At 45.2% G+C, this 14,285-nt stretch overlaps 1 protein-coding gene across 3 annotated transcripts in view; it reads left to right on the top strand.

Annotated features, from left to right (window-relative positions):
* ARHGAP33 (Rho GTPase activating protein 33) overlaps positions 1-14,285 on the top strand; it is a 1,138,731-nt gene that overhangs the window by 717,075 nt on the left and 407,371 nt on the right. For all 3 annotated transcript variants that reach the window (XM_069604876.1, XM_069604877.1, XM_069604878.1), the window contains one exon: positions 10,810-10,932. In XM_069604876.1, coding sequence (XP_069460977.1) covers positions 10,810-10,932 — 123 coding nt within the window. The remainder of the gene's footprint in view (positions 1-10,809; positions 10,933-14,285) is intronic.

Raw genomic sequence — 14,285 nt, 5'->3', positions numbered from 1 at the left:
CATCAGGGGGATTTACATTCATTTGAGGAAATTAATGCTAACATTACTTCATTTTATGCATTCAGTTGAGAAGAGTGAAACAAAATGAGAAAAAACTCATGTAATGAATTGTATGTACCATTGATAGGCTACCCATTTTGCGAGGACTCTAATTTATATATAATAATTCTTACCTTGATGAATAGTTACATACGATTTGGAAATTTCATGGAATCCTTTCTGAAAGTATGTCTTATATGATTTTGTATTTCCTATTCCCAGAATATCTGTAGGATAAATCATTATTTTATTTTTGCGGCAACACTTTGCCTAGTTTTCATAGTTAATTTCATTGCAATTTGAACAGAACACCCTATGTTTCAGTGCATATTGCGTCTATCTATTTGAGGTTTGGAAGTCACCTTAATTGGCCTTCTTGGTGTTGCTATTTGTTGTTCATTCCATCTATATTTCATGCATGGATTGCTACTGAGATTAATCATTTAGAATCTTACCTTCTTCGACAAAATTAACAATTTTTTGAAGTTTATTTTAAAGATTGCGATGCTATTTTAGTGGGAGTGTCTCTCTGCTGTGCTTATTTCCACTCAGCGTTCTATTTTGCGCCCTCCATTATGAACATACATTCGTAGTTATATGCTAGCCTTTTTTCGATTTGGGTTTTGCATTATGACGTTGTGCGTACAATGTTGCACGTGAAAAGGGCTCTGCTTGTTTAGCGGCTAAATGAGGTGCCCTATTTAAATGTTACTTATTTCTTATTCAGCATATTACTTTGTAATATAATTTCTGAGGCTTGTGTAATCTGCTTAGATCACATGCTGTGCATAGGCCGACATCTATTGGAAGCTGAGGAGTATTACAGTTTGTTTTTCAAAACTTGAAAAGGGGCGTCGAATTAGGGCGTGCCAGTAATACTATCCCTAGTGTGACGCCCACTGTACCCATGATCCCTCACGCGTGTAGGAACCTCAGATTGTTTTTTTCTGCCATACTTGTCGGAAGCATAGTTGCGGAGTTCCCTGGCTTTTAGCCATTTATCATAAATTTAACAAAAAATCACTTTCTCCAATCCCACGTCGAGAATCCAAAGATCGACGCTGGTACTTGGAGAACTAACAGCCGTCGAGACTACACAACAGACTTTGGGCCTTGGAAGGCCTCTGGCCTCGGCCCTGCAAGTAGGGAGAGTGGGGGGTGGACATACTCACACTCGTTTATTTTCCTACATATACCTGCCCGCTGCCAGATATTAACATATTGAGAGTACTCCATTTATATTCTTCCCCAAGTGCAACCGCAAGGTCCCTTGGGTAGATAAGCATAACACCTGTAATCTGTGTTTTCCTAGGGACCACCCCGAGGCAAACTGTAGAGCTTGTAAGCTCTTCAAAGCTAAGACATTTAAGGACCGCTCCACCAAATGTTGGGCCCACTACACCAGGCAACTCGAGGCCATGGACGCTGTGGGTTCCTTCAGTGATGGCAGCAACGCCGCCGTATTGGATGGCACCCAAGCTCAGGCCCCTGACCTCGGAGGACTGTCTGGCGTGGCAGTTATGGGGACAACACCCGGCGGCAAGTGCGCTACCCACACACCTTCATCTAAGCACACTAACCCCACCTGAGATTCGACACGCGTGTAGAGTGATCGGCAGAAAAAGGCACATACACAACGGTCCGCAGAACCGGTGTTCTCTGGGCGTTCCAGGTCACGATCTCCCCATGACACAAGCAATCCTCTACGATTGCTAAGAGTTCCACATTACCTAAAGTCACAGAGGTATGGCCATCAGAAGACTAATCTGACCTCTACCCCCCAAGCAGCACGTTCGAAGTTGACTCCGGCAGTTCGTTCGATGTCTGTCTCCGAGATTCCACGTCTCTCCTCTAAGACTCCAGAATCTCGCGAACCCAGCTCCGAATCTCAACGCCAGGCGTCGTAAGATTCAGGAAAGTCCAAAGAGTCAGGAAAACATGCCTCTACACATGGAAAAGGGCAGAAACAACAGAAAAAAGCCTCTGAACACCAGGTTCAGAAGGAGAAACACCCCAAATCTTTAGAGAAGTCCAAGGCCCCTGACCCTGTCACTTGGTCAAAAGTTGTCCCTCCCACTCCCCAGGATATGGGAATAGAAGAGGAACCTCAGCAGGAAAGGGTTATTCCCAGTTCCAAAGGATGGAGCTCGGAAGACATCGACAGTAATCAGGAGAAATGTCCTTTATGGTAGATTATTATGAAAAAGACCCTGATTACTTCCAGAGCTATCAGAATACCCCTGCTACCTCTGCCCCTTCTGGATCCAAAGACCTTCAACCTCTTACTAAGAGACTCGGTACTGAGACTCCAGTTCAGGGGCTGATTTCAGACCCATTCACTATTGAACCTTACCAGCAGTATGGTGAAGATCATATACTGGACGACCAGGCAGGGGTCGACTATTATGAAGACGATGAGGAGGAGGAAGACGAGGCAGAGGCCTATAGTCTCGACTCCCCTATTCCCAAGGACCCTCCGGTGAATGACTCACCTGTGGATAATCAGCCCTTGCTGAATGAGGTTTTAGCTAAGGCTGCAGCCCATTTCCAGATACACTCAGGGGGCCCAAGAAGAGAGGGACATTGCAGGGCAAATTCTGGGGGATAAAAAATCCATTGCACAAGCCATTCCGATTCTAAAGTCTATTCAACGCAGAATCAACCCTTCTCTGCTCACCCCTAATCTTACCCGGACAGTTAACCCACGAATAGAGAAAATATTCAGGGCCACCCCATACAACCCACTTTACATAAGGGGTCAGCTTAAACCTGACTTATTAGTGGTTACAACCACCAGGAAGAGGGCGGGAACACCTCTAGCATCTTCTGAAGCTCCCCCAGACAAGGAAGGCAAGAAAATATATGGGCTACGAAGGAAAGTGGCATCCACTTCCGCTTACCAAGCAAGAATTATTAATACCACCACTCTGCTGGCAAGTTACAACTGGGAACAGGTAGCTGCCCTCATTGCCTCCGCACCTGAACCTCTAAAGAGCCAGTTGGCCCAGATTGCGTCGGAAGGAAGATCGGTGTCCGGGTGCATTCTCAAGGCTAACTTTGATGCATCAGACAATGCAGGGCGACTCATTGCAGAGAGCACAGTAATCAAGAGACGAGCTTGGCTGAGGCAGTCTGGGTTTAAACCCGAGTCCCAAGCCACCTTCATTGACATGCCAGTGGAACCAAATGTCTTGTTTGGAAAGGCAGGAGGAGGCGCTCAAAACGGCCAAGGACGAATATGACACCTTAAAGTCCCTTCGCCAACTAACTAATAAACCCACAAACCAACGAGGGAATAATAATTTTCGTCGCTCAGGGACCCAGAGATGGTCGAATTACTTTTCAAAGCCAAGGAACATCATGGGACGGCAACCAACAGGCTACCCAGGGTTTCGCCAGAGATCAAAAGCGGGGCCGTGTAGGGGGAGAGGCAGCCCAGGGAGAGGTGCTACGCCTCCCAACAAACAGTGATATTCCACTCCGGGTCCCTTCCCATGCTTCCCCAGTAGGGGGGCGCATTTCCATCTTCACCCACGCATGGGAGGGGATCACAGATGGGTGCTGTCCACAGTGTCCTCGGGATACGGTATCGAACTGTTGGAACGCCCCCGCGATCATCCTCTAAGACAAAAATACACTCCTTGGAGCACCAAAGAATCCTCCTCGAGGAGATGGTCATTCTTCTTGCAAAAGACGCAATAGAACTCGTCCCGGGCAACCAGGTAAAGAAGGTTATTTATTTAACTTACTTCCTTGTGCCAGAAAATGATCTAACCGTGCGCCCAGTATTAGATTTACGCCCTGCAAACAAGTATGCCAAGCCTCAAAATTTTCACATAACTGCACTCCAAAAGGTAATCCCCCTACTCAAAAGAGGAGATTACATGGCAACATTGGACATGAAATATGCCTATTTTCATATTTCCATGTTCCCAGCGCACAGAAGGTTCTTGCGTTTCAAGGTAGACAGCCAGCACTACCAGTTCAAAGTGCTGCCCTTCGGTACAGCCTCCAAGGGTTTTCACCAAAGTACTGGCGGTGGTGGCTGCGCACCTATGCAGGGAGGCGATCCCAGTGTACCCTTACCTGGACGACTGGCTCATCACAGGGGAAACCCCCGTAATTTGCAGATCCAACATTCAAACAACCATCAACCTCCTCTTTCAATTGGGCTTCTCAATAAACGAGAAAAAATCAAGCCTAGACTGGTGCCTAGAACCTCCAAACTGTTCCTAGGAGCTGTTCTAGACACCAAGGAGGGGTTGGCCTTTCCATCAGAGGAAAGAATTCGGAATCTGTTACTGCAAATTCCTCAATATCAGTCCGGTCGCCAAATAAGAGTGCTCAAAGCGATGTGTTTACTAGGCATGATGGCATCATGCATTTACCTGGTTCCCCATGCGCCTGTGTCCCATGCAAGAATGGTTGATGAAACAGTGGTCTCAGGCAAATGGTCAGTGGAACGATCTAGTGGTCGTTTCGCCAACACTAGTACAGTCTCTTCGCTGGTGGACAAGAGACAATCTTTCAAAGGGGAAATCCTTTTACGATCCAGAAATACAGGCCGTAGGCACAACAGACGCGTCCCTGGCAGGGTTGGGAGCACATCTCCTTCACCACACAGCTCAGGGTCTCTGGTCTCACAGAGTGGCTCAGAATCACATCAACCTGCTGGAACTTTTGGCAGTCTTCAGAGCGCTTCGAGAGTTCGAACCCCACATACCAACCTGTCGGTGCAGATCCTAACAGACAGCACAACGGCAATGTTCTACATAAACAATCAGGGGGGCACTCGTTCACCAAATCGGTCCAGGCTTGCCCAGAAAATTTGGATATGGGCACTCAAACGGGACATTTACCCGTCGTCTCAACATGTTCCAGGGGATCTCAATTCCCTAGCAGACGCTTTGAGCAGAGATCCCCTCCCAGAAGAACACGAATGGCGTCTACACGAAGAAGTCGTAGGAGACCTCTTCTCTCAGTGGCGTTTCCCCACTATAGACCTATTTGCCACAAGCGAAAACAGACCATTCCCAGGATTCCCATCTAGGTTTCCCCAGCCAGGCTCCAAGGGGAACGCTCTATGGATGAACTGGTCAGGGATGTTTGCCTACGCTTTTCCACCAACCCCTCTGATGAGGAAAGTGGTCAATAAGATGCTCAGGGAATCGATGACGCTCATCCTAGTTGCTCCTATGTGCGCAAGACAACCATGGTTCCCACACCTGCGCAAACGGTCTGTGTGCGAACCCATCAAACTCCCATGCTGGTACAACCTACTCTCCCAGCGCGGAGGACAAACAGTGCATCCTCAACCCAACTCAATGAACTTAGCAGCATGGCTCCTGAAGTCATAAGAGTTTGGCCATCTCAATTTACCACAAAGATGTATGGATATCTTAAAAGAATCAAGGAAACCTAACACAAGGCAGTGTTACTTTGATAAGTAGAAAAGATTTGTTATTTGGTGCCAGAATAAACAGATCAACCCAGTTGATTGCACTCCTTCCAATATTGTCACCTACATGCTCCACTTACTGGATGCAGGGTTGGTATTTAATTCACTCAAAGTACACCTGGCGGCGCTAACAGCCTACACCACCTCCCGTAACAAGGTGTCATGGTGGAAGGTGCCAGTTGTCAAAGCCTTTATGGAAGGGGTAAAGAGACTCCACCCTCCAATTTCTAACCCACCACCAGGGTGGGACTTTAATGTGGTGCTTGCTAAACTCATGGGACCCCCCTTTGAACCCATGCATAAAGCAAGTCTCAAACACCTGACTTATAAAACTGCCATCTTAGTAGCCATTACATCCATAAGAAGGGTCCGTGAAATTCAGGCTCTGTCAGTGCAAGATCCTTTCTTTACTTTACATAAGGATAAACTGGTTTTACGAACTCACCCTAGGTTCTCGCCTAAATTTATTTCCAAATTCCATGTTAACCAGTCCATTGAGCTACCAGCCTTTTTCCAAGACTCCAAAAGCTCTGCTGAGGTGAAACTACACACTCTAGATGTGAGAAGAGCGGTCCTCTACTAAGTAGACAAGACCAGACCGCTAAGAAAGACAGATCAACTGTTTGTCTCCGCAGCTGCAGGCAGAGAAGGAGATTGCGTCTCTAAAGGTGCCATCTCTAAATGGATAGTTAAGTGTATCCAACTGTGTTACTCCCTATCAGAAAAGACACTGCCTTTTACGCCAAAGGCCCACTCCACTAAAGGTACTGGGGCCACTCTGGCTTTCATTGCAAATGTACCCCTTGACACCATTTGCAAAGCAGCTACATGGAGCTCTATTCACACTTCTACTCAGCACTACTGCATTTACACCCATTCCAAGACAGATACTCGAGTGTGACAAGCGGTTCTAGGACATTTGTTCTCTCATGACCCTTCTCACATCCCACCTCCTCTACTAACACTGCTCGCTAATCAATGCACATCATGTGATCTAAGCAGATTCCACAAGCCTCAGAAGGGATACATTACTCACCATAATCCTTTTTGCTGATGCTTGTATCTTCTTAGATTCACATGCACCCGCCCTTCCTCTCCTCTGAGATGGATGCTTGCAGTCTTATCTATCTCTGCTTGGATACTCTGTACTCACGCTACCTCATGTCAGAAAAAATACAATCTGAGGGTGCTACACGCGTGAGGGATCATCGGTACAGTGGACGTCACACTAGGGATAGTATTACTGGCACGCCCTAGTTCGATGCCCCTTTTCGAGTTTCGAAAAACAAATTAATACTCTGCAGCTTCCACTAGATGTCGGCCTATGCACAGCATGTGAATCTAAGCAGATACAAGCACCAGAAATATGATTACGGTGAGCGATGTATCAGATATTCACTTTTTTACAAGTCTTTTTTTGATTTGTGTGTGCACTAATTCCTTAATATTACTAATCCAAAAATATGCTGCAGTTTATATGTTGTAAGTTTAAGATTACTTTCTTGATTCTTGACTCATATGCTACAAATGTCACCTTGATAATGTTTTATACACTGGTTATTTTGTTTCCTTTTCTTACTGTATGGGCGAATTGCAGTGCACAAAGTATTTAGTAATAAATATGTTTTTATTACCTGGTACATTTTCGAAAAAGGGAAAACAGAATTATAGAAATAAAGATCTTTAAATATTACAAGAAAGAGTTCCTTGTACTGATTTAAACCTGAATTATAAATGTCCAATTTGTATATCTATTCACATTCCTGCTGACGCAATAATCAGTCCGTTTCTTCCTCTCAAAGTCTTACATGTTGAATTCCAGCAAGTGTTAAATTCCTGACGTATTCGTTGTGATGTATTTCTTTTAAATGTACGTCCATGGTATTTTTGTTTCGTAGTGTTTTTCTTTTATTGCTCAAATATGTTTTTGGATCCTAGAGTGTTGTGTTTGTACTGTTAATGCACTGTAGATGTCAGACACATTGTATCATGTAAATGGCATATTTTGTATTGCAATTTATAAAATCTTTTGTGAAACACTCATCATTCGATAATTCAATTTTTATTATTTTGTCCCAAAGGATTTTCATGTAAGGTATTTCCTGACCTTAGAAGGCAGTAAGCTAGCCAAAGAACAATATGGCAAAAGAACAAGTGAAAAACCTAGTCTCACAGCCATCTTGAGGTGCTAGCCACCTTTTAGTTGCCTTTTGAAGTAAATGTAGTAGCGTGTGAGTAAAATAACACAAACTGTAAAAATGTCACTGCTGTCAGCAGGGTTCCATGTGATATTTCCGCTTTTTGAAGTAGAAGTATCACTCTTCGGGGGAGGTGTCACTCCGCCTCAGAGAAGTCGCTCCCTGCCACCCCCACCCTCTCCCACACTGTAAGGTTTTCTTCGAAATTGGGGGACGGGGTTACCCCCCAGAATCCTTTTTTCCACCCCTGGAACCTCCCTTCCCCACCCAAAGCATTCTCGCAGAATCCCCCACCACATACACACTGATTCATACACACAAACAAGCTCAAATTACATATTTACCCCGACCCATCCTGATCTCCCCCAGACACACACAAACAGGCAGACACACATGCACACACATCCCAAAACAACTACCTCAGACACCCTTGTATTCCGTTCTGGCCACACCTGTCAGTCCCTGCGCACCCTCATGTACGTCCAGGGGCATTGCAGTTTGATTTGGAAAGACCTCTTGGCGTGGTCTCAGAGCGGTCTTTCTAAATCAATCTTTATATATATATTTATGAAATCATCACTTAGTACCCACCATCAGCTTGTCTTAGGCACATTGCAAAAGTAAATAAAAAAGCCATTAAATAGAAAGATTTAAGGATACAAAGTAGCCTAATTGCACTTCACTGTAAAATGATGTGTGCAATTGTAAAAATACAAGAATTCATAAAGAGAAAAAGTCTCTCAGTACTGCTTAGGGACTAGTCAGTTTCCCTATAGGAATGAGCGGTTGTAGGTCATATGGTCGAAAACAAAAGGATCGAATGCCTTTTGATCGTCACTAAAATGATCTAAAAACATGGTCGATTATTTTATTTATTTATTTATTTTTTATGAGGGGCTTCCCCCTCCCAAACCCCAGTTTTCTTTATCAAAAACATGTTTCTGCCAACCCAAACTAAAAAAATATATATAAATTAAAAGAATTCGACCTTTTTTTTTTTTCGACCATTTGACTGTCGATCAAATGGTCATTCGATCCTTTATTTTCGACCATTTGACTGGACACCGGAAAGAGCAAAACAGGCAAGGGAAGTAAAGCATATAAGGCTTTGCTTAGCCCAAAAAATCAGGACAGGGTTCAAAACAAGTATAAGAAAATCTATGGAGGGAAAGATCTAACAAGAAAAGCTTTCCCCATAGTGAGTAAGTGTACGGTCTTCGTTGTTTTGGTTTGCGCTCCCCAGAGGTGCTTGGCTTCTGTCGTCCACAAGTTCAGGAGCTGGAATCAAATAATGAGGTCTGTGCCAGGAGACCCAAGGGAAGGAGGGTTAATTGAATAGATATTTTATTTCTATCGCGCTCATACACAAGAGTTTCAGAGCACGACAAAGCAAGGGAGGGGAAATGGGAAGAACAAAACGACGATCTTACTAGGCCCAGTGTCATTGAGAACGCGCAAGTGCATGGGAGAGGTGGAGTGGAAAAGTGCAAGGAAGGGGGGGCGAAGTGGAAAGTGCGGAGCAAAAGGAGAACTGAATTAATAATAAAAGCAACAAAAGGTGGTAGTGCAGCTAACAGGTGGTAAGTGCTGAGTTTAAGGCAGCAGAGAGGGTAGATCAGATAAGTGCGAGGGGGGACTGTATGGGTACAGACACAGACCCCAGTGCAAGGGGCGGCCCGGAGGCAGTGCGGGAGGGTGGCAAGGTGAGCAGGAACCTGGACTCAGAGGACAGAGGGGTGGCCAGGTGCACGGTGCCAAGACTCATAGGACAGAGGGGTGGCCAGGTGCACGTGCCAAGAGAGACCAGATCAGCAGGGGAGAGGGGGGGCCGAAGGCATAATCAAAGAGGAAGGTATTGAGGTGCTTCCGCAACCAGAGATGGTTCTCTTCTAGTTTTAGAGTGGCAGGGAGGCTGTTCCAGACGGAGGCCCCAGACGAAGACATAGATCTACCCCCAGCTTGTTTCTTTGAAAAACGACCGACCCTGAGGGAGGTAGAGGAGCGAGGAGCTAGAGAGGGGAGGTATTTGTGGAGGGATAGCTGAAGGTATTTTGGACCCAGGCCCCAGAAAACCTCGTGGACAATGCAGGGGGTTTTGAATTTAATACTTGCATCCACTAGGAGCCAATGGAGAGATTTCAGAGCTCAAGAGATACGATCCCAGGGCTTGAGGCCAAGGACAAGTCTTGCAGTCCTGTTCTGGATTAGTTGCAGAGGACGGACAGTAGAGCCAGGTAGATTTAGAAAGAGGCTGTTGCAATAGTCCAATTTGGAGATAACCAGAGCTTGGGAGACCATGAGCTTCTGGGGGAAGGAGATGAGCGGCAGAGCACCTCTGAGGAGGTGCAGTAGGAAGTTTGACTTTTTAGAGAGATCATAGATGTGGGCGGAGAAGGAAAGTGTGGAATCAAAGTTTTCGACCAAATTGCGTCGACCATTTATTTTCGACCAAATGACCTGTAACCGCCTACAGACTTTGCCCCCATAAACTCTATGGACATATTTTTTAGCGATTAGAAATACTGAATGATTTCACTTAGCTCACAAAATGTACAATATACCTGTTTAGATAGGGGTTTACCATTTTAGGGACACTGTTTGGATGTTTAATACTTAACTTGCAAATTCTGCAAGCAGAAATATTTGTGGAACAGTTCTACAGCAGATGGTCAGTGTGCAAAGCTTTTCTTCACGACCGGTTTTCTTGAAGCCTGCTTCGTGCCTCTGCTGTCCTTACCTCCCAATAGTCCATGATTAGAGATTAATCATAAAAGATGGAAATGTTAAGGAGCTGGAGGCCTGAGTGAGCATGTGTACAATGAAGCATGTATTGGTATCTTGATGTTGTCATGACCTCCAATTCATCCCACTCCGTGGTCCACCTTTATTATCTCTTTAATCACTTGATTAAATTGTTGGCAAAGGGCGATATCTGTATGGACCAACCAGGGATTGTGAATAAAGGCGTGTTTGGGGACAGGTATAAAAGTCTCCTCCACTTGAAATTGGTGATGCAGAGCAGCCTATGGCATACCATTTCAGGCATTATCATGGTTAAGAACTTTTCTGTGTGTTTTCATTTCATGTTAATAATACTTTTCATGTACGTTCCAGATTGATAACCATGGCAACCGCCTTATTGTAAATGAAGAGGCATCCATTAATGTTCCTGCCATTGCAGCTGCCCACGTAATCAAACGCTATACTGCACAGGCCAACGATGAGCTCTCCTTTGAGGTAGGTCTTGCCATCTTGAAAAGAGCACGGTTGGTAGGATATTCAAATGTCTAGAAGTACACTATCACTGGAAATATTTGAGCAGAAGCTGGATTACTTAATCAGTGGTGGCCTAACGGAAGCTCACCTGAGTACTGCACCACTCCTGTGGGAAGCTTAAGGTGTCCTGCATTGCTGACTGGACATTGCTGGAAGTACACATTCACTGCTGTAGCTCAAGAGAAGGACCTGACATTGCCAGACAGAGGTTTACCAATGCCTTGTGGAGAATTGCCATGCAGTAGATTGATTGCACAGATGGTGCATCACTGGAAGCAATTTGACACTGGTGGAAGCACACCATGCTTTCAGGGGAAAGTGTACACTGGTGCAGTGAGCAAGAACTGTGATCCTGTATCAAAGACCTGGAAGATGATTTTCCTGTGTAATGTGAGAAACCTGAGGGTATTCTCCCGGGCAGACCTCGAGAATTCCTTATTCGGGTGGTCTGGAAGGGCCAACGTTCTCAGACCCCAACCCCAGGGGCAGACGAAAGAGAGTAGATCTCTTGGATGGGGGAACCCCGGGTTGTGCTCGGGAAATGCCCCAGCTGAGACGTGGTATTATACCGGGGAACAAGAAGAGGAAACCGAGATCCCTGAGGCCTTTGTAGGCTGTACTACATCTGCCTCCCTTCCTCCCATTGAATCTATCCTGCCCAAATCCCATAACACCTGTGTGTACAACCAATGCTTTAGGATCCCAAACCCTGTTGCATCCAGAAACGAACTCTCCCAGACTCCCTGTTTTCCAGTTTCCTACCCAAATACGCCCAATCTTTCTTCTCCACGTCCCTCTGCCTATTGTTTTCAGAGGACCCAGCATACATTAACAAAACACCACAATTCCCACAATCCCCCCTGTTTATTTCACGATTATAATCCTGGTCCTTCCCGTCTGTCTCACAAATCCTATCAGTCTCACCCTTCTAAGCTTATCAAACCCCCTGGTACGAGGATTGTAATTCCAAATAGCACCTTTTCCCCATCGTAGCCCGTAGGACAATTGGACACACTCGCCAATACCCTTTCCGACACAAACACCGTCTTACCCCACGGAAGACAACTGATTAATACAACTGTTAACCTGACATGTCCCAACCCAACGGTCACCTCACACACCCAACGGCCCTTTCCTTTCCCCATAGGGATAAAAGGTGGAGCACAAGAGCACAGAAAGAGCAAGGCAGACTGCACGACGATACAGCTATCCAGGCACGGCAGTTCAAGAGGAGGAGAAAGCCGACACAAACCGAGAGGGTGATAAGGAGAGAAGTGACCTTGCCCTTTCTGACCCAGGCCTGTGAGACCTCTGTGGAACAGATTGTAAGACCGCAAATAATAGCCCAAGTGTGCTGCAGAAGATGTCAACGGTACACAGATCGTGCCTACGTTGATAAGCAGAACAGAGGGAGACACCTGCTACCTTGGTGCTGGCTTTGACTCCTGATGAGAAAAAAGCCAAGCAGTTCATCACAGCCGGTGAGTCGAGGGGAGGACCGATCAAGACACGGAATTGTGTTGAACAAAAGTAGCAAACAGCTGATTGCAAAATGTACAAAGAACTGTTGATGTAAAGGGGGAAAGCCAGCTGCAGATGAGCCAGGCACCATGTGAGTGCTCACTCGAGAAACTCGGGCGATTACCCGATTGTTGAAACTACTATTAGCAGAAGGCCTGGGGAAAGGCGAGAAGAGGGTCAAAGTGGTCACACGGCGGGGGGCTAGTAAAATTCTCTGTAGAGTCAAAAGTCTTTGACCGGCAGATGATTGTGAATAAGGGAAGTGAATCCCACATCGTAAGAAAGAAAGAACTGTGAGATTGGCAAGAGTGAACCCAAAGGAGGGATGCCAATGAAAAGGGGCGAAGTCTAAAGTCCCAAAGGAACATTGTGTTGACAAGAGTGAACTCGGCAGAGGGTGGCCCACATTGAACTGTTTGAAAAAACATTAAGATTCAACAATATAAGCAGAGGAGATTGTGTTGAAAGCCATAGTGAACCCGAACGAGTGAGGCAAACAGTTGAGAAGGATCTGCGCCCGGAAGAGGGGATCCAGGGTTAAGAAACTCACACCCCAACAACACGTGAATGCAACCGAGTAATTGTTTTTGAATACAAATCAAAGTGAACCTGACGGAGGGAGGCGGATATTTGAGAGGGTTCTGAGGCCCGGAAGTGGGGGAACCAGGGAGTCAAGAATCAGCACCTCAAGTTCAACACAAAAGGAACTTTTTTTGTTTGTTTGTTGATTTCAAATCAATCAAGCCACCTGAAGCAGGGAAGCTAACCTCCGAAAGTCCTGATATCGTTCAGAACTATTTGGGGATCTGAGTCTGGAAGAGGGGAAATCCAGAGGTGAAAAGACATCACCCAAAGTACATGGTGAGAGGAACTTTTGTTATTTTGAGGACATTGGGCCCAAGAGACTTTTTTATAGAGCAAGAGACTTGGCCATCGAAGAGCCTGATAGCTGAAAACAGAACTGTTGTCTCGTGCTGGGAACGCTCGATCATGTACTGTGCTCCAGAGTCCCACCTTGTCCCGTGCTCAAAACATGGGGAAGGGAGACCACGACTACTGCATCCTGACATATTATTTGTGAACACTTGTTTATTTCTTATGAGCCCTATCCAACACTTTTGTATTTAGCGTAAGGAGCAGCAATAGGTTTTTCTTAGTATAGACCTTTTTATTTGACAAGACGCCACTAGGACTGACTTATTTTGATTTGATGGTCGTAGCTTGCCCCATATTAGATTTAGGCTTAGATTAGGCGTTTTTCCACCCTACCTATACCGTTTAATAAACACCTTTGAACTGTGGTTACTTGTTTCTGTATTATACTTTTGCCACCATGAGTTCCTTACAGTAAGTTGTGCTACATAAACACTGTGCCACAAAAGAGAACCTCACCCAGTTGCAGCATTGTAACACTGATGAAATTATTCCACATTTTTGTTGAGAAGGTGAACTTAAGAAAGGTTGATGCTATGTTGCATCAGTTCTAAAATTCCAAAAATGCAGCATCTGATATCTTTTATTGCAGTTGGTGAAAATAATATGCCGAGATGGAACGATGTATGAGATTTCAAAGTCCCAAGAACAACTTCATCAGATCACATTGAAGGCTGAGACTTTGACATAACTTTCACAATATATTTTTAAAAGTGGATTTGGGCGGGATTCAAATTACCTTGCCAAGTCGTGGATTGAACTTGCATTCTCTCATACAGCATTTCCCCTATACTTTTTCCATTTATGCCGAGGGTAATTTCACATCTTATGTTTTTAGATGTAGATATGGATTTCTGTGC

Source organism: Ambystoma mexicanum, chromosome 1p, assembly GCF_040938575.1.
Source record: "Ambystoma mexicanum isolate Mex_15411 chromosome 1p, UKY_AmexF1_1, whole genome shotgun sequence".
NCBI classification, from domain to species: domain Eukaryota; kingdom Metazoa; phylum Chordata; class Amphibia; order Caudata; family Ambystomatidae; genus Ambystoma; species Ambystoma mexicanum.
The sequence above is the reverse complement of the archived record's forward strand: the minus strand, read 5'-3'. Positions and strand labels throughout refer to the sequence as shown.